The sequence below is a fragment of the Oncorhynchus mykiss genome, chromosome 7, assembly GCF_057628025.1.
Source record: "Oncorhynchus mykiss isolate SJ-2025 chromosome 7, ASM5762802v1, whole genome shotgun sequence".
NCBI classification, from domain to species: Eukaryota; Metazoa; Chordata; class Actinopteri; order Salmoniformes; family Salmonidae; genus Oncorhynchus; species Oncorhynchus mykiss.
In genome coordinates this window covers 63,345,261-63,370,063 of record NC_143028.1, presented here as the reverse complement: position 1 = coordinate 63,370,063, position 24,803 = coordinate 63,345,261, and the positions used below count along the sequence as shown (strand labels likewise).

The 24,803-nt window shown below is 40.4% G+C and overlaps 3 protein-coding genes across 3 annotated transcripts; 2 read left to right on the top strand and 1 right to left on the bottom strand.

The window, feature by feature from the left end:
• Positions 1-3,395: 3,395 nt before the first annotated feature.
• LOC110528349 (U3 small nucleolar RNA-interacting protein 2) lies at positions 3,396-8,255 on the bottom strand. The gene is made up of 14 exons (XM_021610360.3): positions 8,012-8,255; positions 7,820-7,905; positions 7,596-7,708; positions 7,396-7,463; positions 7,057-7,098; positions 6,721-6,847; positions 6,339-6,556; positions 6,149-6,249; positions 5,927-6,061; positions 5,726-5,788; positions 5,435-5,580; positions 4,538-4,617; positions 4,241-4,314; positions 3,396-3,764 (listed from the first exon to the last, which is right to left on the bottom strand). The coding sequence occupies exons 1-14, from the start codon at positions 8,090-8,092 to the stop codon at positions 3,650-3,652; spliced, it is 1,449 nt and encodes a 482-aa protein (XP_021466035.2). The 5' UTR covers positions 8,093-8,255; the 3' UTR covers positions 3,396-3,649.
• Positions 8,256-8,383: 128 nt separating this feature from the next.
• Positions 8,384-13,744, top strand: LOC110528348 (uncharacterized). Its single transcript, XM_021610358.3, has 6 exons — positions 8,384-8,744; positions 9,144-9,325; positions 9,550-9,706; positions 10,501-10,700; positions 11,101-11,326; positions 13,241-13,744. Exons 2-6 carry the CDS (start codon positions 9,164-9,166, stop codon positions 13,348-13,350), a joined length of 855 nt encoding a protein of 284 aa, XP_021466033.1. The 5' UTR covers positions 8,384-8,744; positions 9,144-9,163; the 3' UTR covers positions 13,351-13,744.
• A 3,191-nt stretch (positions 13,745-16,935) lies between these two features.
• LOC110528347 (putative G protein-coupled receptor) lies at positions 16,936-20,035 on the top strand. The gene is made up of 3 exons (XM_021610357.3): positions 16,936-17,299; positions 17,703-17,863; positions 18,157-20,035. The coding sequence occupies exons 1-3, from the start codon at positions 17,058-17,060 to the stop codon at positions 19,065-19,067; spliced, it is 1,314 nt and encodes a 437-aa protein (XP_021466032.3). The 5' UTR covers positions 16,936-17,057; the 3' UTR covers positions 19,068-20,035.
• Positions 20,036-24,803: the final 4,768 nt, after the last annotated feature.

The window sequence follows — 24,803 nt, the reverse complement described above, 5'->3', positions numbered from 1 at the left end:
TTTATATTATCAACTGTTACTAACAATCCTCAGAAACAATCACACAGATGTGACTGTGTTTACAGAAATAGCAAATGAAGGTAAACTAAACAATGTAATAATAATGTAGGCTATACAAACTGAACGGAAATAACAGTAAATTGGCAGTTGAATATGTGGTTATGGTCGATATTGTTAGTGACTAATATTAAACATGATAGAAATAGGACAGAGAAAGTCAGGGTAGCCTATAATTAAGATATTTTACAGTGTCCATTCCTGCAAGTTAAGGCCGTACAATGTAAATGGCACAACATTTCCTATACTTTACTGTGGTTAAGTTGATATGCTTCAGTTTTCTCCCATATGACTGGTTTTACATTTTTTTTTTTTTTTTTTACCTTTATTTAACCAGGCAAGTCAGTTAAGAACAAATTCTTATTTTCAATGGCGGCCTAGGAACAGTGGGTTAACTGCCTGTTCAGGGGCAGAACGACAGATTTGTACCTTGTCAGCTCGGGGGTTTGAACTTGCAACCTTCCGGTTACTAGTCCAACGCTCTAACCACTAGGCTACCCTGCCGCCCCATTTGTCTCCAGCAGTGGTGTAAAGTACTTAAGGAAAAATACTTTAAAGTACTTAAGTAGTTTTTAGGGATATCTGTACTTTACTATTTATATTTGACAACTTTTACTTCACTACATTCCTAAAAAAAAAAAAATACTTTTTACTCCATACATTTTCCCCGACGTTACATTTTGAATGCTTAGCGGGACAGGAAAATAGTCAAATTCACACACTTATCAAAATAACATGTGGTCATCCCTACTGCCTCTGGCATGGCGGACTCACTAAGCACAAATGCATCTTTCGTAAATAAACTCTGGAGTGTGCCCCTGACTATCCATACATTTTTAAAACAAGAAAATGGTGCCGTCTGATTGCTTAATAAGGATTAAATGACTTGCCCAAGCCTCCCCATTTCTCCTTCACCCAAATCCAGATAGCTGATGTTCTGAAAAAAGAGCTGCAAAATCTGGACCCCAACAAATCAGCTGGGCTAGACAATCTTGACCCTCTCTTTCTAAAATTATCCGTTGCAATTGTTGCAACCCCTATTACTAGCCTGTTCAACCTCTCTTTCGAATTGTTTGAGATCCCCAAAGATCAGAAAGCTGCTGCGGTCATCCCCCTCTTCAAAGGGGGAGACATTCTAGACCCAAACTGTTACAGACCTATATCTATCCTACCCTGCCTTTCTAAGTTCTTCGAAAGCCAAACAGATCACCAACCATTTTGAATCCCACCGTACCCTCTATGCTATGCAATCTGGTTTCCGAGCTGGTCATGGGTGCACCTCTGCCACGCTCAAGGTCCTAAACGATATCATAACCGCCATCGATAAAGGACAATACTGTGCAACCGTATTCATCAACCTGGCCAAGGCATTCAACTCTGTCAATTACCACATTCTTATCGGCAGATTCAACAGCCTTGTTTCTCAAATGACTGCCTCGCCTGGTTCACCAACTACTTCTCAGACAGAGTTCAGTGTGTCAAATCGGAGCGCCTGTTGTCCGGACCCTCGGCACTCTCTATGGAGGTGCCACAGGGTTAAACTCTCAGGCCGACTCTTTTCTCTGTATACATCAATGATGTCGCTCTTGCTGCTGTTGATTCTCTGATCCACATCTATGCAGACACCATTCTGTATATATCTGGCCCTACTTTGGACACTGTGTAAACTAACCTCCAGACGAGCTTCAATGCCATACAACTCTCCTTACGTGGCCCCCAACTGCTTTTAAACGCAAGTAAAACTAAATGCAGGCTCTTCAACCGATCGCTGCCCGCACTCGCCCACCCAGCATCATAACTCTGGACGGTTCTGACTTTGTATACAGTGGGGCAAAAAAGTATTTAGTCAGCCACCAATTGTGCAAGTACTTATTTTCCACCATAATTTGCAAATAAATTCACTAAAAATCCTACAATGTGATTTTCTGGAATTTTTTTCTCATTTTGTCTGTCATAGTTGAAGTGTACCTATGATGAAAATTACAAGCCTCTCTCATATTTTTAAGTGGGAGAACTTGCACAATTGGTGGCTGACTAAATACTTTTTTGCACCACTGTATGTGGACAACTACAAATACCTTGGTGTCTGGTTAGACAATAAACTCTCCTTCCAGACTCACATTAATCATCAACAATCCAAAATTAAATCTAGAATTGGCTACCTATTTCGCAACAAAGCATCCTTCACCCATGCTGCCAAACAGTCAGTTTTATGAGGGCATCCTAGAGATCCTTGACTTCGGCGATGTAATTTACAAATAGCCCATCTGTAAATAGCCCAGCTAACTACCTCAACCCCATATTATTATCTCCCTCACTAGCTTTAAGCACCAACTGTCAGAGCAGCTCACAGGTAGCACATAGTCCACCTATAATTTAGCCCAAACAACTACCTCTTTCCCTACTGTATTTAATGTATTTATTTTGCTCATTTGCACCCCATTATTTTTATTTCTACTTTGCACATTCTTCCATTGCAAATCTACCATTCCAGTGTTTTATTTGCTATATTGTATTTACTTTGCCACCATGGCCTTTTTTTTGCCTTTACCTCCCTTCTCACCTCATTTGCTCACATCGTATATAGACTTGTTTAAACTGTATTATTGACTGTATGTTTGTTTTACTCCATGTGTAACTGTGTCGTTGTATCTGTCGTACTGCTTTGCTTTATCTTGGCCAGGTTGCAATTGAACTTGTTCTCAACTTGCCTACCTGGTTAAATAAAGGTGAAATAAAAAAATAAAAATATGTTTTTTGCTCCTTTGCACCCCAGTGTCTCTACTTGAACATTATCACTCCGGTGTTCAATTGCTAAATTGTAATTACTTCGCCACTACGGCCTATAATCTTACCTCATTTGCACACACTGTATATAGACTTTTCTATTGAGAGTTGACTGTACGTGTATTTATTCCATGTGTAACTGTGTTGTTACACTGCTCTGCCTTATCTTGGCCAGGTCGCAGTTGTAAATGAGAACTTGTTCTCAAACTGGCCTATCTAGTTAAAGAAAATAACTTTTTACTATTGATACTTAAGTATATTTAAAACCAAATACTTTTACTCAAGTAGTATTTTACTGGCTGACTTTCACTTGAGTAACTTTCTATTAAGGTATCTATACTTTTACTCAACCCCCCCCCCCCCCCCTCATTTACAATTCCCTTAATCATTTACCAAGTTGTAAATTACAGTGCATGCAGAATGTTTTTTTTTTCTTTCTTTCTTTTTTTCTTAGATACTTTTTCCACTTCGAGAGACCTTATTCATAGTTTCCTCATGCGTAAAGGTGGTGAAATTATTAGGGAATTAAGTCACCGTCAGAATATGGCATATCTGTAGAAACACCTTCATTTATTCTCTCCACCCAAAACAAATAGCATTTAAGAACGCTTAACTCGGAATCGGAGCCCATCTGCACAAAGAAATTAGATGCGGGAAGAGCACAAAAACGGTTCTAGTCCTCAAGTGAAATTTGTAAAAGTTCCCCCCCCCTCAGAAACTGTTTACTGCAGTTAATTGATAGATGTAACACAAATAGCATGTGTAAAGAATTTAATTTACAAAATCTAAGGCATACATAGATCAACTAAACCCCATTCTCTTCTCCATTCTGGACCCCTTCCTGCTCTGGCTGTTGTCTTTTCAGAGGAATAATGTAGAGTCCGTTCTTTGCTTCCTTCAGTCTCCACCACCGACCAAGCCTGACAACAAAGACTTTGTTAACAAAAACGAAGATCATTGACAAAGCAGATATTTCATGAATAAAGTTATGCGTAAAATGATATAAGTATGTGTCCGAGTTAAAATGATTGCAAGTTATTTGCGTAGATCTACCCATTGGGTGACTCTGATACTTCCCGCGGGATCCTGTCTACAACGACTTAGCAAGTCTGACATTTCCGAATTTTCAACTAGCACGTGAACGCAGTCGAAGAAGCCATTTAATCTTGTAATAAGAAAACATGGAAGGAGGTATTGTCATCACTGCCCCAAGCAGTCGAGGGAGTGAAATAAGTGCCACCTTGTGGGCACCTCTCCTCATTGCAACTACTTTCATACAGAACACTGAAAACAGGCTTAACGCAAAGGGTAGGCCCAGAGCACATGATCAATATAATGATAGTAAGTGCGCTCTGGGCTGTATCTCTGTATGACAGGTAAGTAGCTGGGTACATACCGGTGCTCCTGTCCTACTCCTGCCACTAGGAACTTCCCAGAGCTGGAGAACTTCAGACTGTTGACAAAACCAGGCTACAAGAGAGAGGAGACAGTCAGAAAAAACTTTTGTGAGAAGACAGATGTTTTAGTGCAGAACACTTGTACTAGTCAGTTGATCATACACATAGGCTGAATGCGTAATGTCTAAATGACATCCAATGGTGTTTACCACATATTGTCATGCTACACAATGATTGACTGTAACGCAAGTTATGGGTGTATTAGGTATGGAGCAGTGTAGCTGGGACTTGCTTACCACAGGGATGCTGAAGAGAGGCTCCAGGTGACGGAACCCCTGGCCACACTTCCACAGCTGCACCTTAGAGTTGTGTGAACCTGTCAAGTGACAACAGTTACTCAATTCCAGCATCATCAATTGGGCAGGTCAATATTAGCAGTCAATGCCTAATACACCCCTCCCATATTTATGTGTACAGTGAAGCTAAAAATAAGTGCATTTTGGATTTGAGATCAAATGTTTTATATGAGGTGACAGTACAGTATTTTAACACATGTATCTGTTTAGAAAATCCCCCCCCCCCCCATTTGAAGAAGTTATTTTTCCATAAGAATTTGGACAACGTAGCTAAAAGTTCAGTATTTGCTCCCATATTCCTAGCACGCAATGACTACATCAAGCTTTTGACTTTACAAACTTGGTTGTTAGAGTAGCCAAATTTACAAAATTTAGCATCACCGTCCAAATAAATATGGAGGGGGGAGTATAGGACCAAGGATTGAGCACTAATGTAGAGCATCACACTATAAGTTTACAGTACACATTATAGCAAGGAGAGGTGGAAGTTTGGGGTTGATCATTACTAATAACCCACACAGGGTGTCTACAGATGTGTATAGGTGAGATGGTGTATAGCAAAGCTGGTGAAGAGGACTCAGTCGAAGCTAGTGTCAATAGTTCTGCAGTGCTGTGTGTGCATGTATAGATGTGTGTTATAAAGATGCGTGTATAGATGTGTGTTATAAAGATGCGTGTATAGATGTGTGTTATAAAGATGTGTGTATAGATGTGTGTTATAAAGATGCGTGTTATAAAGATGCGTGTATAGATGTGTGTTATAAAGATGCGTGTTATAAAGATGCGTGTTATAAAGATGCGTGTTATAAAGCTGGTGACTCGCACAGCAGTTGGCACCTGAGGCTACGGTGTCAGAGTTCTGCAGAGCCGCCACGGCTGCCACCCAGTAGGGCTGCTCCAGCCCCGAGTCACCATGCCGACCGTGGGCTGCCTTCACCGTGCTGAGGGGCTTCTTCTTGTTCACACTCCAGAGGGAGACGGAACTGAGGTGAGGAAGATAAAATATTTTTTGACTAATGAAAACATTTGTAATATACCATCCTGTTCCGTTTGGAGAGAAGTGGTTACAGAACCTCTACAGATGTGGAGTACGATGACACCTAGTGGAGTATAAAGCCACACACTTACCCATCATCAGCACCTGTTATCATGTGTTCTTCGTTAATGAGCTGGATACAGTCGATGGAGCCCCTGAGCGAGAGTGGGAGGAGCATCCCAATAGGTTAACACACAAGGATAATATACACTCTCGGACCAACAGAGACAATACAGTGTTGTGAGACTGACTAATACAGAGAAAGAGAGTGAAAGGAGTCCAGGAAGACTCACTCATGGCCATGGAACACTAGCTGGGACTCCTCGGCAATCTTCCACACCCTCACAGTGCGGTCCCTCCCCCCTGCAGTCACACAGCGCTCCCGACTCCCACTGTCCAGCCCCGTGATCACATCCTGGTGACCAAATCTAGGGAGAGACACAGTCAATAAAACACAAACACAATTCTCATGCCAACCTGAAGAAACACATGGATATTACTAGTCAGCTACTCACAGGGTTTCCACATAGGCGTTTTCGTCCACGTTCCACACCTTGATGGAGCGGTCGTGAGAGGCACTGTACAGGTCATGGGTGCCCCTCCTGAAGGACAGGCCCTGTGGAGAATAGATGGCCCAGTTTGAGAGACGGTGCAACAAAAAAAAGAATTTAAAAGAAAACACATTTTTAAGCAAGAAGAGCTTACCGACACAGGGCCTCTATGTCCTGTGAACTTGTACAGGTGTTTACATGTTGCCGCCTCCCAAATCATGATCAACTTATTCATGTCTCCCGTTGCCAGGTACTTGCCGTCCGACGATATGGAGATACACAGGACATGGGCTGTATGTCCAACATGGCGATCCTCTGTTCCTTTCCTCCCACCAGCTATTGTGTGCAGTCTCTTACCATTCTCTACATCCCCTGCAGTTACAGAAGAAAATGGGAGAATACATAAGTAAGCTCACTTTGACTGTTGCATTTCAGGCAGCATGGGAGTGATTTTGCACAGTCTATTTCAGTAAAACATCAAACTTATCTTTGATTATTTTGGAGAAGTAAACAAACAAATATAAATGTTGACTCACATTTGATGATGGAGCAGTCTTTGGCAGCAGAGAAGATGTGCTTGTCATCAGGAGAGATGACCAGACAGGTGACTGGCAGCTTGTGGCCTCTCAACAGACGAATCTCTGACGTGTCTGGTGGCAGGAGCTGAAAACCATGACAACACAGCGGTTGTGTTTAGTAGGCACAAAACAGAAGTGGACAGAAATGGGTAGGTCCAATCAAAAACACTTTTTCAATGTGCCCTACAAAATGAGCACAGCCTTTGGGTTACACAGCACACTATGGGCCATAAAAAAACTCACTGTGTGGATACTGGATGGACATGCACAGAGACACCCAACAAAGATACTCACATCTTTTGCAACCATCCGTTGAAGCTTTCCTTTCTGTTCAAGCTGAGGAAAAGAGAATGTGTTCACTATAGGGCAATACCATATTCATAAAAGGACTTGTGACATATTTTAGGGCTATAATTAAATATTAAGGCATGAGGGGGTGTGGTATATGGCCAATAAACCACAAACCCACAAGGTGCCTTATTGCTATTATAAACTGGTTACCAACATAATTAGAGCAGTACAAATAAATGTTGTCATACGGTCTGATATACCACGGCTGTTAACCCATCAGCATTCAGGGCTCTAACCACCCAGTTTATAATCAGCATTGCAAATTGTAGCTAGTACACTTACCACTTCTTCTTGAAGTCTTCCAGCTATCAGGTCAGTCTCAAAAGACTCTTCCTCTGCTTTCTTTTCTTCTATTGATAAGACATGAAGACAGAACAGTGAAGCTTCAGATTCCAAATAAGCACTTAAATATAAAGTTAATGAAAACTATTTAGCACAGCTCAATTAATAGTTACAGAAGCTAGCTAACGTTACTCCCTTACCCTCATCCCTCAATTGGTCAAGGTAGAGCTTGGCCAATCGTAGTTTCTTTTCCTGTGGAGTTTCATCAAACTCTTCTTCGACATTGGCCCTCCTTTTTCTGTGCACTGCAGGGCTACATAAATATATTGTTTCAACTCATACAGCTCTAAATAAAATCAGTTTGTTCGCCAACTTAGATAGCTATCTGTGAAGCCAGTCAACTACACTGGGTAAGTAAGCCTACCCTTCAGTTTCAGAGTCGCTGGAGATTTCTTCATTGTGCTTTGAATTGAGCTTCTTCTTGAGTTTGTTTCCAGTGTCTCCATCATTCTAAACCACCAACACACAAGCATCACAGATCAGAAGAAAGTTAATTTAGCCATCATTGTAATAGTTACGTAGATAGCTAGCTAACGTTAGCTAACTACCTCCTTACCTTTCGTTTGGAACCCGCTGAATTCTCGCTCTTTTTGAAAACCTTTGGAGGTCCTTTTTTCTTTATAAAGAAAGACGACATGATTATATTCTTTAGATTGTTTTAACAGTGCTTCGGAGTTAGTCAACCTTTACACTAGTTAGCACACATTTTGACCACGCAAATCAACATTAGACCCACATGGGTTCTCTCTCTTCTGATTCAACCAAACTATAGACTCCACCTCAGACCCACGTTTTGAAATGGAGGTGTTGATTGGATAATATTACGGCATCTGTTTGTCCCGCCCACAAATACAGAGCTCTCACTGGATCCCTGAGCAAGTAGGAACTAAAGTCTAAATTTGATTGGCTGAAAAGACCTGCCTTGTTCAGAAGGAAATTTGTGCAGGGGAAAATCATTCCCCAAAAGATGTGATCCTGACAAATGGTTCCTTCCAGAACGCAGTTAAACCAAGTAAATAATTAAAAGGATGAAATAATGATTTTACATTAAGGTAACATGTTAATCACAAAACTAAAAAAATGGAATTATCTCGTTTCATTTAAAAAATCGAATATATTTTCACTGCCATCAAGCACACACTGAAATACTTAATGCGACCAAATACACCGCAGTACTGCAGTACTACTTCCTCTAGCTACTAGCTAGTACCAGCTAGTACTTTTCCATGTACTGACAAAGATTTCCATCCAGTCTCACTGCGATCTCAGCAACGAAATTGAATACACAGGTGGGTAACGTTAGCTGTAATATGATGTGTTAAAATCTGTAATGTGTTGCTTGAAATTGGCTAATTTGTAGAATATTGGGAAATGCCAAAAAACTGCCAGCGCAGAGCTCACGTCCTATAAAGGACCTGATATGGCGTCCACAGAGATGAGTCTCTTTGTGGCTAACGTTATTGCAGCGCATACAGCATCATCAATGTAGTAATAACCTATTTAAATATAATCCCAATGTGAAGCTAATGGTCTTAAAAGTTGATGGAAAAAAGTAATGTACAGTTTCAATATTTATATTTTATTTATTCAAAAACACAATTATAGTGCTCCAGACCTGATTTTTTTTTTTGTGTGTGTATTTAGTCAAATGTACTTATTTTCTGTGCCTGTGTTATATATTTCATCAGGGCGTTTGCCCACCTGAGTAATGGCACCAAAACGGGCAGCAACAACAACACACTCTGTCAGTGTCCACACAGGCTCTTCTGTCAAAATGATGAAGATTGGCATGGATCATTCTCTGGAGGACTTTGGTGAGGTAATAGAGGAGAAGTACAGAATACCAGATGATGGATATTCACCCATAGAGGTGAGAGATGTTATTTAATTGATTATCAGTTACTAACAATTACTGCAGATTACCACCACTGGTTACAATCTAATTTAATTTGTTTCACGGAATACTTTACCCCTTACTTTTCCACCCTGCAGTATCAGTAAGGATTATGGCCCATGTGCAATATCCTGTATGGTTGATGTGCTGTAGTAACTGTACTGTATTTTACACGGTGTCGTACTTTGTTTCTCTCTCAGGGTGAACCAATCACCTTCGAGGAAGAAGACGATCAAAGTCCTGAAACGAGAACCGACACCATAACTCTCCTGATGAAAATTGATCAGCTCCAAGCAGAACTGAAATATGAGCGCAGATGCAGGCAGCTGGCTGAGAGGGAACTGAAACAGATGAAAGGTATGTTGTAAAACTACACTAATTGTTCATTGAATCGTATTTAATGGGTATTCAAAGTTACCCAAATAGACAATTTTTTGGTGTCAACCTTAAACTTTTTTAGTGTTAACTTTTAAAAATACTTCTTATCAGGACAGATACTCTAAGTATTTTAAACACCACTGTCAATGTACTCCGTTATCTTGCAATGATGCACTGAAAAAAGGTAAGCTAATCAGTTAGGGTGATTGCTGATTATCTATATTTATAACATGGCTTGACTGAATAATCGATTTTCATTGGTCAAATGGGTGTTGCTGATTATTTTCTGATACTTTGTCAGAGATGAACGACCTGCCAATGTTCTCAGTTATCTTGAAAATATAAATTGGAAAAGGTTGATCAGTTAGGGGGATTGCTCATGAGTGGTCTATATACACAGTGTATAAAACATTAGGAACACCTTCTCTTTTCATGATGCAGACTGACCTTTGAACGGGGTATGGTAGTAGGGATGATTTTAAGTGTGTCAAGAACTGCAACGCTGCTGGGTTTTTCACACTCAACAGTTTCCCGTGTGTATCAAGAATGGTCCACCTCCCAAAGGATATCCAGCCAACTTGACACAACTGTGGGAAGCATTGGAGTCAACATGGGCCAGCATCACTCTGGAATGCTTTCGACACCTTGTGGAGTCCATGCCCATAAAAATTGAGGCTGTTCTGAGACAAAAGGGGGGGAAACTCAATATTAGGAAGGTTTTCCTAATGTTTTGTACACTGAGTGTGTAATACTCTCTTGTAATACTTTGTCAGAGATGAATGACCTGATGACCCAGATGAGACACACTGCCCATGACCTGAGGACTGTTCTGGACCATGCCCGGGGGCAGCAGGGGAATGATGTGAATGATGTTGTGAATGATGCTGTCACCCCAGAGAGCTGTGAGGGGCAGAGCATCTCTTATGCGGACGTGCCAGTTCAGATGTCACAGGTGGTGTCACAGGAGGTAGAGGTGAGGTCACCACCCCCATCAGGCCATTCTACAATGTAGTTGCTGCTACTGTCACGTTCAACTTGTCCTCTCAAGAAAACTATGTATATAGTCTCATGTTTGCCTGGGTTCAGACAGACGACCTGAGATATGGCATTAGGACTACTTTAGCCGGGTTAAACCAGACCAAATGCTCCACCTACAGCTGAAAAAATGGTAAGTGCATCATGCAGTCTAATTTAACCAGGCTAGGAGTGCTTCTGATGAAAGGAGATACACAATATCCAAACATTGCTGGCCATAAAATACAGCAATTCAATTAAAGTATCTCTCTAAAATAAAACTAGATATGTCTTTGACAAATAAACTTTGCAATGTTCTCTGACAATGGACACTTCAGTTCTGTCTTTAACTTTATCAGGACGCTAACTATATCCACCTCCCCGGGGGTCTGAGAGTGCAGAGGAATCTGTACAAGGGGATCTCAGAGATCATGGACTTCAAGAAGTACATCTCAGCCATGCTGATGGTGCTGTTTGACAGGGAGACGCTGGGCACACACAGTCTGCAGGGCAGGAGGTGTAACATCGCCAAAGAGGAAACCCAGAAACCTCAACTTCCCCCTGACATCATGAGAGGCCTTCTAGGTACTGTACTTTGTCTATTTCTTATTGCTGTCTTTTTTATTCAACCTTAATTTAACCAGGTTGTCTCATTGAGGTCGGAGGACCTCTTTCCCGAGGGAAAGTCATTCCAGCAAACTAAAATTGGTTCTGTGAAAGTTCCCGGAACATTTGTTAGTTCGCTGCAAATCTTCACATAACACAAAAAAATGTCCAGTCGTGCTGATGATTAGAACATATTGAATCTGTTCTTTAAAGGTTCCCAGAATGTTTCATTAGGTTGTGAAAACAGTATGGTGAGAACATTGTGGGGACGTCACAAAATATATGTTCCCAAAACACATAAACTATCCAGTTGTGTGGATGATTCTACAATGTTTATTTTAGGGTGCAAAAAACATTCACCTGATGTTACAATAATGTTTCCAGAACATATTTAGTCTGTTCTTTGAAGATTCCTAGAATGTTTCTTTAGGTTGTGGGGCTATGACGAGAGAGAGGTTCCCAAAACACTAAAACTGTCCAGTTGTGCTGATATTCATAGAATGCTTTAGTTAGGTTAAAGTCTTGCCATAGATTTTCAAGCTGATTTAAGTCAAAACGTTAACTAGGCCACTCAGGAACATTCAGTGTGGTTTAGGTAAGCAACTCCAGTGTATATTTGACCTTGTGTTTTAGGTTATTATCCTTCTGAAACGTTAATTTGTCTCCCAGTGTCTGTTGGAAAGCAGACTGAACCAGGTTTTCCTCTAGGATTGTGTTTTGCTCTATTCCATTTATGTTTATACTAAAAAAACTCAACCACCACCATGCTTGAAAATATGAAGAGTGATATTCAGTGTTGTGTTGGATTTGCCCCAAACATAACACTTTGTATACATTAAATAAAGTTAATTTCTTTGGCACATTTTTTGCAGTTTTACTTTAATGCCTTATTGCAAACAGGATACATGTTTATAATAGTTTTATTCTGTACAGACTTCATCTGTTCACTCTGTCATTTAGGTTAGTATTGTGGAGTAACTACAATGTTGTTGATCAATCCGCAGTTTCCCCCATCACAGCCATTACACACTGTGACTGTTTTAAAGTCACCATTGGCCTCATGGTGAAACCTCTGAGCAGTTTCCTTACTCTCCGGCAACTGAGTTAGGAAGGACACCTGTATCTTTGTAGTGACTGCGTGTATTGATACACCATCCAAAGTGTCATCAATAACTTCACCATGCACAAAGGGATATTCAGTGTCTGCTTTTCTTTATGTTGACCCATCTACCAATAGGTGACCTTCTTTGCGAGGCGTTGGAAAACCTCCCAGGTCTTTGTGGTTGATTCTGTGTTTGAAATTCACTGCTTGACTGAGGGACCTTACAGATCATTGAATATGTGTGGTACAGAGATGAAGTAGTCATTCAAAAATCATGTTAAAAAACTATTATTGCTATTATTGAGTCCATGCAACTTATTATGTGGCTTATTAAGTACAGTTTTACTCCTGACTGTATTTACTCAAGACATTTAAGTTTTTTATTTTTTAACAATTTGTAAAAAAAAAATTAAAAGTTTTTATTTTGTTTTGACATTATGGGGTATTGTGTGAAGGCCAGTGACAAAATCTCAATTTCATACATTTTAAATTCAAGCTGTAACACAACAAAATGTGGAAAAAGTTTGTGAAGGAACTGTATTATGTGACTTGTTAAGCAACACTTATTTAGACTTGCCATAACAGGGGTTGAATACTTATTGACCAATGACATTTCAGCTTTTCATTTTTTATTCATTTGTAAAAATGTCTAAAAACACAATTACACTTTCATATTATGGTGTGTTGTATGTGGGACAGTGACACAGATCTGAATCTGAAGGCGCTGTATGTTTTTTATTTCTAATGATAAAAGATATCAATAATACATGTTTAAATTATATTTTTTCTAGATCACGTGAGGATAAAGTTTGGTGTGGATTACAGTGCGATTCGAGCTGCCGTCAGAACAAAGTTAAATAATGAAGACAAACTGTTGAAGAAGAGACTTGGGATCCGTTAAATCTCCATTCAAAAAAATTTAAATAACCAAATACCAGGTTATAATCACACAATTGTTTACATTGCAATTACTGTATTCTGTCCTGTAAGTGCAATGTTTTATTCCACCAACAGATGTCAGTGTTTAGACAGTTTAGTTGGTTGATGTTACTTTTGATCAGAAGGATATTGACTTTGTTTGTTTGTATGATTTAAGAGTACTGTAGACTACACATATTATAGATTACATTTGTGATAGATTGACTCACATAGTAGCCTTAACAACACATTATTCTATAATGATTGTGCCTGTTAAATAAATGTCTTTCTGATTCCCACAACATCCAATCTGGTTTCACTAATGCTATTAAATTACATTTTTTATATATATAAAAAAAAACATGTTAAACCCCTAACTGTGTGTGTCTGTACTCTTAGCACCCAGGGCAGTCCTGGAGGGACAGGAGGAGGACAGAAAATATATGTGTGTGTGTGTGTGTAGGTTGAGGAATCACAGCCATAAACTGACTGAGAGATGAGAGAAACAGAGTGTGGGCGGGACAATGAGGGTGGGTGTGGTTTCACAAAAGCATCCTCACCAATGATCCTCTGTTGATGTGCTTCTAACGGTGACCTATGGCTAGCCCCTCCCCCAGCCAGTTGTTCTATCTGAGGACCCTAGTCGACATCTATCAGTCTATCACTACTCTCCTCTGACACCTTCACCGGTCCTACCCAGAAGTCCTTCCCATAGGACATCCATCCATCAGGGATACTTATCAACCCAAGGACCAAGACTGCCAGGAACCAGGGTATTAGAAGGAGCAGCCAGCCTTAGTGAGTTGTCCCTGGGGTCAACTCGAGAGCTTGATGGGTACTAAGAAAAGTCTGTATGGTTAGGAACAGGTGCACCCGTTTTACTGTCTGTTGGAGCCGACCCAGACACCAGAGCCTCACAGCTGGCCTGGGGACATACTGTAATAGAGTTCCACTTGAACAGAAAACACCAGCACCTTCTGAGGTAGTTGTACCCTTTTAACTCGAATGAAGTGAAAGTGTGACAGGAGGATTTTATAAAGGATTTATGATACACACAATTCATGTCAGGTGAGTAGTGATTTAATGATTTCAAATTTGATTTGATTTAAATTATTTAAATCAAAAAGGTTTATTGTGGTTTAAAGTCATTTATTACCTAGATTTTGTGTCTGGTAGACACTGAAATAAATACTATAGATACTTACTGTGTAATTAGATTTTAGATATATGAAAACTCTTAGCGTTTAATCAATACAGTAAACAGTCTAGAAGAGTGATGTGAACTACAATGTTCCTGCTGTGCTACATAAAGAGAATGTCTCATATATAGAGGTGTGATTTATTTGTGGCACATGTTTTCATTTCAATCAAATGATACTAGATCACTTGTTGTAGTACATAGACTTGTGAATACCCTCTTGCACTTCTGTAACTGACAGTCATTTTCAATTGTCCGAGTTTAGACATTTTAAGAAAATCATAATTTTTACTGGTGAAGTAGACTTCTAAATAAAATATTTTTAGTAAGTAATTTTGCTAAGAATGTAGTGATATTCAACCAAATGCTATTGCATGGCTGAAAATGGCCAGTTCAGAAACCTAAAGGAGAAACCATATTCTGTATGCAGGAGTAATACTAGGACAGGATGAAAACGGGGACAACCTTACATAACGCACACGAGACTGTACTGTACATGCACTGACTATTCCTTCCTGTGCTGTGGGGCGGTAGGTAGCGGTTAGAGCGTTGGACTGAATCCCCGAGCTGACAAGGTAAAAATCTGTCGTTCTGCCCCTGAACAAAACTTCCTGAACAAGGCAGTTAACCCACTGTTCCTAGGCTGTCATTGAAAATAAGAATTTGTTCTTAACTGACTTGCCTAGTTAACATGGCATGCCAATCTGTTGTCCGGACACCAGAGCAGATTTCAGGGGCAGAGAGCATCAGTAGAGAAGCACTGGTCTAGTATGGTAGTCTGGAAGACATGGGAATAAGACAGAACATAATGCATTAGTCATAGGTTCTGGGAAATGGATGATGCTCCTAGCACAGCAGTGATTCAGGTGACTGTGTGTGTGTGATCACGGCATAATATGTGAGTTTTGTGGATGGAGATAAAGTTGCTTTGAAGTCACACACCTGATGTAACTCTATGCCTGACATTTAAGTTTAGAGGTACAGGAAATCCACTACCTGCAAAGTTACAAACAGACATCCACAGCCTCTGAGAAACATTTTGAACAGGAGCATGGGAAATATCAATGTGACTGGGCCTATGTTGTGCATTCATGTTACCAAAAGACAGTGTTCATTGAACTATATTGTTTTTGATGTAGTCTGGGTAGAAGAGCAGTGGCTTTGTGTGTGTCGCTGGGATCAGGAGATCAAGTCTGTCCTGGTAAGAGATTGCATGGCCCTACACAGGCAGGTTGACACAGGGCACATACTTAAAAAATAGATATATTTCACCTTTATTTAACCAGGTAGGCCAGTTGAGAACAAGTTCTTATTTACAACTGCAACCTGGCCAATATAAAGCAAAGCAGTGCAACAAAAAACAACAACACAGAGTTACACATAAACAAATAGAAAATCTATAGACAGTGTTCAAATGGAGTAAGGAGGTAAGGCAATAAATAGGCCATAGTAGCGAAGTGATTACAATTTAGCAAATTAACACTGAAGTGATAGATGTGCAGATGATGATGTGCAAGTAGAAATACTGGTGTACAAAAGAGTTTAAAAAAAGTAAATTAAAACAATATGGGGATGAGGTAGATAGTTGGATTGGCTATTTACAGATGGGCTGTGTACAGCTGCAGCGATCAGTAAGCTGTTCATACTAATCAACAGGGTCAGTCCCCTGCAGCTGCATTGCTAAAACAAGCAAGCTCATTATCTCTCATTTCAAAAGGTTAGGGAAGGATGGAGGAGAAAAGAGAGAGAGTGAGAGGGTGTCCTCTCCTCCATGAATTATTCCTATTGATCAGGTCCCTGTCCTCCTCTCCTCGTACAGAAAGAGAGAGTGGGGGAGGGGAGGGAGATGGAGAGAGAGCATCCTTTTTTAAAATAAATATTCTAATATAATATTATAAATGTTATAGATGTCCTTTCCCATAGCTTTCGGGTAGATGGTAGACACCTGTGCCAATCAACTGTGTTGAAACTAATAGGCAGTAACAACATAGATGGGTTTATTATGGATACTTGTGAACACAAGGAATAATGTACAGTGTACAAAATGAAAACAGAACATATTCCTAAATAACAGAAAAATGTCACTTCCATTGTGGATTTGACATACAATTGTTGTTATTATCCCTTGACAGTATTAAGTGGGACATTGCAATCATTAAAACAGAACAGGGTTTAACTAAGCTTATGCATGCAAACATTAAATAACTTTGAGCTACTGTTGGCTGGCTTTTGCAGTGGTAAACTTTGATATCAGTGGTTGTGTTGTTTTCAACTACAAAACCTGGTCTATGATGATTTACTGTGAATACAAAACTATCCCCAAAAACACTCCCAATTTGTTGATGTCGTCGTCTTTTTTTCTTCCAACAGGGAAAAGTAGTATATGTTTGACTCCTGAGCAGAATGAATCACCTGGCCCACCACAGTGAAAGATGGGGTCTAGGCCTAATGGAACGCTCATTATGTCTCTTCTGAAACTCTCATTGTGAACTATGGAACACTCTGGTTCACCTCTGACTCCCAACCTCAGTGATACTACAGCCAATGACAGCCTGCGGTGGGGGCTGGGGTCGCCCTTCGCCTCGGCCCCTAGCAAACAGCTGGGCACCTTGCCCAACGCCCAGACCCGCTTCAAGGACCTGTCAGGGATATTGTTCATGGTGACCTTGAACATGGTGGCCCTTCTGGCTAACACAGCCGTGCTGGTGGTGGTGGTCAAGGCCCCGCACCTCAGGTACTTGGTACTTTTTTATTTCATTTATTTTTTACCAGTTAATAACACAATTCAACCACAATGCATAATCAACACGGATAATCCAAAACATTTAACCATTTATTTCTGTTGTGGTCCTCATTTTGGCCAGCAGGCAGGTTAAACATACACCAGATTTTAAACAAACAGATCCATGATAAGAACTATGACTTTCTAATGCACTGATTTTATATGCGCAATTCCCTTGTTTCTATTGCTTATACTCTTGAATTAGAGTTTAATTTATGAAATATTTTAGGTACTGTATCTCATGTATTCTACTTGTTTCACCAGACATCAGTAAATTACATTTGTTGTAGTGAAGGTATCATGTGTATATTGTTTCCTCTCTGGGGATTAATACAGTTAATTCCATTCAATTCAGGAAGTTTGTCTTTGTGTGCCACCTGTGTGCGGTGGACCTGCTATGTGCCGTACTGCTCATGCCCCTGGGCATTGTGTCCAATTCGCCGTACTTCGCCAGTGTGGTGTTCACAGTACTGGAGTGCCAGGTATACGTCTTCCTCAACGTGTTCCTCATCGCAGGTACAGTACAAGGGACAGACAGAATTTAGGGATGCATCCAAAATGAAACCCTATTCTGTATATAGTGCACTACTTTTGACCAGAGCTTTGGTCAAAAGTAGTGCTCTAGGCCTATACAGTGGAAAGGGTGCCATTTTGGACACATGGCCTTTAATCAATCAATGGGTTTACTGTTATGTTTTTTATGTTCTTATATTCATCTCTTATTTATAGTCTCTTCTGTTTCTTTTTATCACTTTCCATTGATTGTTGTACTGTGTGTAGCCATTTATAAAGTTTGATATGAATTACAGCCTCCATCTTCACCATCACGGCCATCAGCGTGGAGCGTTACTACTACATTGTCCACCCCATGCGCTATGAGGTGAAGATGACCCTGAAGCTGGCCACAGTCGTCATGGTCCTGGTCTGGGTGGCCTCAGGCCTGCTGGGGCTGGCCACTGTGTTCGGCTGGCCCAGCTACAGCAGCCTGAGCTCCATCAGTGCCGCCCACTGCTCACTGCACTGGAGCCACAGCAGCCACCGCCGGGCCTTCTCTGTCCTCTTCACAGTGGCCTGTTTCTGCCTGCCTGCTGCGGTCATCTTCGCTGTGTACAGTAACGTCTATAAAGTGGCCCGCATGGCGGCTAGACAGCATGGACCGTTACCATCCTGGACGGCCAGTCATCCTAAACACCGCTCTGACTCCATCAACAGCCAGACCACAATCATCACCACCCGCAGTGCCCCCAGGAGGCTGCACCACCACAGGCCCTTCGGTGGCTGCAAGGCCGCCCTCACCCTGGTGGTCATTGTGGGCCAGTTCCTGCTCTGCTGGCTGCCTTACTTCTCCTTCCACCTGCACCTGACTATCAACAACCAGCCCAAGATCCCCGCCGACCTAGAGAAGGCCGTCACCTGGCTGGCGTACTCCTCCTTCACCGTCAACCCTTTCTTTTACGGGCTGCTGAACCGCCAGATCAGGGAGGAGCTGTGTAAGCTGCGGCGTTGCTACTCTGTCAGGCCCGTCGAGCTGGCCATATCCAGCAGCCACGAGGGCTCGGCCCACGAGAACTTCCTGCAGTTCCTCCAGAGAACCAGCTGTACGGTGGAGACCAGAGCCAGCTTTACCTGCACATCCAGCCCCAGGAACACCCTGGACCAAACTGGGCAGCAGACGGCTGGCTTCAGGATACCTGGGCAGATACCTGAGGATTTCAGTTAAAACGCCCCTGATATACTAACCTGGTCCCCACTTATATACTGTCACTGTATTGACACTGGTACCTGTCTGCTGTTATTGGCAGAAGAGTTAAGTTAAAACTGTTAAGCCTGGACAAGACTGTGCAGATTGCTGGGTTGAAGATACCATGGCAGATGCCTAAGGAGTTCAGTAACAATACTCGTAGATACTGTACGCATGTCATGCCACTGGCATCTACTGTAGTTGACTGCTATAACAGTGTGGCAACAGTTCTACCAGCTACACACTGCCCTTGATTTAAAACATACATAGACAGCACTTGGAAGGGACAACAAATAGAGTGTTTTTCTTTTGATATTTCTATTTGGTTAATTAGATTGAGTTTATTCTGCATCCAAGAGGTGAGTCCAGAATCCAGTATATAACTGAAGTGCATTATGTGCTGAAAAATACTATTTTCTCAATTATGAATTGTTATTTCTAGCTACAACTACCACTAATAGAGAGACTAATTCAGCTACCTACCACCAACCATTCCAATCACCTATATTTGTACATATTCTACTACCACTTCTACTACACAACCACCAGTACACATTTTGAGTTGAAAGACAATACAAATTGTATTTCCTCTGTATCAAATATTCACTGTCTATTTATTATTAATTCCATGTTCAATGCAGGGAGCATTCAACATTTTAAGTGTAACAGTTGAGTTATTTATTTTACACAAAATCAAACTTGATACTTTTACTATTTCGTTCTCAATTGAGGTTTAATTGCAATATTCTTAACTATATACAGTATGTTTCTTACAAAGCAATGCGTTATTATCCATGATCATAAATGAAAGCACATTGCATTCAATAGGCTACCTTTTTACAGGTGATGGCAGAGACTACACTCTCAAAGGTGACTTCTTCTATATGGGCAAGTTGATTTTGCTTTAATTGTACAAATAAACTTCTGAAAGATCTGTTTGCAAGAAATAATGTCCTCTTCACTGCACATTTATGAAAAGCTGAAGACTTCACCCTATAACTCCCACACAGCACAGAGAGAGATTAAGGGATAATGTGGGATAGAGATAGACATGGGTGATCAACGCAAAAGAACATTCTGAGCTACATTTTCAAAAGCCTATCGTATCCCGTTTATGCACGGCCCAGATTCGAACGAAAATATGAATCTGCGAACAAATAGATAAACAAATAGATAAATAAACAGATGAGTTGAATAGATACAGATGTAGGATCTATATTTGATCACCCCGTTGCAGGAGAAATTTTGTGTATTTGAGGGTTGAAAAGACTTTAGAAGTTTGCCATTTCCATTTCTGAAAAATATATCAACCCCTACAAAATTGTCCATTAACTATAATCCACATAATAATTCACATTTCCTGTTGCTACAGGATTATTTTCCTGCTGTAGCAAACTGGCTCAAATTAAGATCCTACAAATGCATATGAATGAGCTCCAGATCCTGGTCCAGCTCTGCACACTCCTGACAGCTGACTGGGTCGTCATGGGAATGCCCTGAAAAAACAGAAAGTGGGAGCATCTTCAGTGTTTTTGAGGGAATTCAGGGTAGCTTGAGCTTGTGACAGCCAGGCAGAGGAAATACATCCTAAACAGATTCACACACACACACACACACACACACACACACACCAATACACACACGCACAGCCTAGTATACACACATCGCAGGCACACATGTACACACACACCAGTTTAAAAAACAAGGTCAGGGTATTTATTAAGGCTACATTCAGGGCCAAGTATTGTAAAATCCTAAAAGCATGATAACACAGTGACAGTTTATGATGCTCTGCTTTTTGATGTGCAAATACTGTATATTGAAATGGCTATCACTTCTACAGTAGAACATTTACAGAGATGGAGTGTCCAGAATAAACAATGACAGGCAGGGTATTCAGCATGGAAACTCAACACTGGACCCCAGCAGCCTCTGTCTCGGTCTGTTTTTCTTTAAAGGAGGTTGATAACCTTGGTCGATTATATTCACACCTGGACAAAACCTAGTGACGACATAATGGCTACAGGAGACACTGTCACCTCAATGTAAAGGTGTATACAGAATATTGAACACTCACACACACACACACACACACACACACACACACACACACACACACACACACACACACACACACACACACACACACACACACACACACACACACACACACTCAATGCTGAGGATGAGGAGTGGTATACTGGAACAGGTTATTGAGCACATGTGCGTACACACACGCACTCACACACACATAGAGAGATTAATGCTACATTTTAGAATGACAGTGTTCTGGCATAAAATGAGACACAACTCTTATTAAGCCTAGGATTAGAGTTCCCTTTATACACACAAACTCTCTCACGGAGAGTACACATCTATGCACACACCCACACACTCTCAAACAAACCATTTCCTTGGTGTTCAACTGACACCAATTAGCATGTTTTGAAATAGTGATACAATATTATAATACAAATAATATATGACATTTAGCAGATTCTTTTTTTCAGTCATACATGCATAAAGCCCTTTTTGGGGCCCAATGCAAGATTTGGTTGGGGGTCCCCCCACATCTCACAGGAAAAACATATTAGTGGCCCCAATTTTGATAGTGTAGAAAAAAAAAAATGTCAAAGTAAATTCTACAAATTTTGCCAAGGGGAGAATAGAAAATGTTGCAGTTTTAAAGCAATCTTTCTGCAATTCTACACATTTTGCCATGGGGCGGAGAGATAACCAATGGGGGCCCCTGGAGGTCAGGGCCCCTGGGTGCATGCCCTGCGTGCCTGGTCGGTATTCAGCCATGACTACTATAAGTTTAGATAGCTGTCTAGACTAGTTTACCAATCTAAAAATTGTTCGCTGACATGACAAATTGAGTGAATGGCATAACAAGAGAAAAACTGCTGTTGTACAACCAAACTTCAAAATTGCACCTTGTGTATTCTACTATTTGAACTCTCAACAGTAGGTTGAGGCCCTGACAGGGCTGATGGAAACAGCTAATTTGTCTGTAAAATGTTCCAATGTCGACTAAACAAAATAGGTCTGTTAGAAAAGTGTGGATCATTTTTGGGTTGGTGAAATAGATGTGACAACTGTGATGGAAACACATTTATGCGCAAATATTGATCAAATAGCCGAGGAGTTATGTGAAGATATGTTACATTGTACAACCACCACGACGTGTAAAAGTATGCATAGTTCATAGTTAGAGTCAATAAGTTATGATGAGCTTCATAACTTATTTCATAACTTCATAACTTATGGAGGTTAAGGGCACGTATTTCAAATAAATATCAAGGGTAGCCTTATATTTGAATGCTGGTGACCTGATGATCAGTGCTTGGCTGCCAATTATTAAAACCTAGAGAGCATACGCCAAAGCCAGGATGGGAAAGTTTGCTACACTGAAGAAAAATATGTTGGTCCCATGTTTCATGAGCTGAAATAAAAGATTCCAGAAAATGTCCATACACACAAAAAGCATGTTTCTCTCAAATGTTGTACACAAATCTGTTTACATCCCTGTTACTGAGCATTTCACATTTGACAAGATAATTTATCCACCTGACAGGCGTGGCATATCAATAAGCTGAATAAATAGCATGATCATTACACAGGTGCACATTGTACTGGGGAGAATAAAAGGCCACTCTAAAATGTGAAGTTTTGTCACACAACACAATGGCACAGATGTCGGAAGTTTTTAGGGAGCGTAAAACTGGCGTGCTGACAGCAGGAATGTCTTCTAGAGCTGTTGCCAGAGAATTGAATGTTCCTTTCTCTACCATAAGCCGCAGATGGTGTAAAAAGTAGTCAATTATCATACTTGAGTAAAAGTAAAGATACCTTAATAGAAAATGACTCAAGTAAAAGTGAAAGTCATGCAGGAAAATACTACTTGAGTAAAAGTCTAAAAGTATTTCGTTATAAATATACTAAAGTATCAAAAGTAAATGTAGTTGCTAAAATATACTTAAGTATCAAAAGTAAAAGTACAAGTCTTGAAAAATGTATTTACATTTTTATGGGGGGGGGGGGATACTCAGACATCTATTACAAACACAGCATTTTTGTTTAGTGAGTCCGCCAGATCAGAGGCAGTAGGGATGGCCAGGGATGTTCTCTTGATAAGTGTGCGAATTTGACAATTTTCTGTCCTGCTAAAATGTAGTACTTTTGGGTGTCAGGGAAAATGAATGGAGTAAAAAGTACATACTTTTCTTTAGGAATATAGTGAAGTAAAAGTTTGGAAAAATATGAATAGTAAGGTCAAGTACAGATACCACCAAAATCAACTTAAATAGTACTTTAAAGTATTTTTACTTAAGTACTGTCGTGTCTTTGGCTATGCCGGATTAAGTGATATGACATGCTATTCTATAAAATAATTTATCCGTAATTAATATTACCTGATTGAGCTAATCATGTAAATGTAATTAACTAGAGAGTCGGGCACCACAAAATAATATTTATAGAGCTGTTATCTTCCGAATAAACTCTTAAAGACCTAGTAATATTTTACATCAATAGCAGTCAATGTTAATCGTCATCTTAATTCAATCTCATCTGAAAGTTGTAAATTCTTGGTTATCTGCACGAACCCTGGCTAACAATTTGAATCAGCAATACAAAATTGGGTTTAATTATTTATTTACTAAATACCTAACTAATCACACAGAATTACACATACACATATTTAAATCGTAACTTGATTACAAATGATATCATAAAGGAAAACGTCCCTGGCGGGCGGAACAGATATGACAGCTGTTTACACAAAAGAAAAGGGGCTGGGTTTGAGGGTAAAAGAGCGGGAAGACTGAGGAACAAAGGGCGAAGCTGTGCTATCATAAATACAGTATCTTGTGCATTCTAAATTACCGCCCATTTGGAAAAGGAAAATGCAATAAATATTTACTCTGAGCTGGGCTTCGGTAGATTGGTGCTAGATGGAAGGCCGTGTTGGCCAAAGGAGTCCTTGGTCCTTTGAAGAATGTCTCTGGTTGTCAATTGGATATGTTGTAGTAATGTTGTTGTGTGATAGACGGGATACTCTGTCTGTTCCTTCCTAACCCTCGTTTCACTTCTGTAGTGAATAAGAGTTCCAAGTTATTTCCATTCGCAACCAAAGCTCACACTGATGTTGGCTTCGTTCTGTAGTTATTATCTGAACCATTCTGACATCGGACCGTCGTCCTCACGTCCTCGGAACAGGAGGTTATATTATCGTCAAGGCCTTATATAGGAAGGGAGAGGAGGGCGTGTTTGAAAAGTTTTATAGCCCATGTCCCTTCACAGGGGCGGGCCACTGATTGAGCAGAGCCCTATCTTATGAAAACCCAAATCTCACATTTTAGAAGCTAAAATCACATTTCATCCCATCACAAATAATTTCATATTCAAACATTTAAATTGAACAACAATTCTATGTGAATCCGATAACTCTGATGTGTAGACTTTCCACTGTAGAGTTTATGTCATCTTATCATTGATGACAATGTCTCAAATGACAACTGAACTGACATCATATTCATTAAGTACCACCGCATATGGTCAGTTGGTCAGAATATATTTCATTTCCCCCCACCTTCTGATGTTCCCAGAATCTCTATGTTAACCAAGTGTTACATCAGTAGGGTAGAGAGAGGAAAAAGGGGGGAAAAGGTATTTATGACTGTCATAAACCTACCCCCCAGGCCAACGTCATGA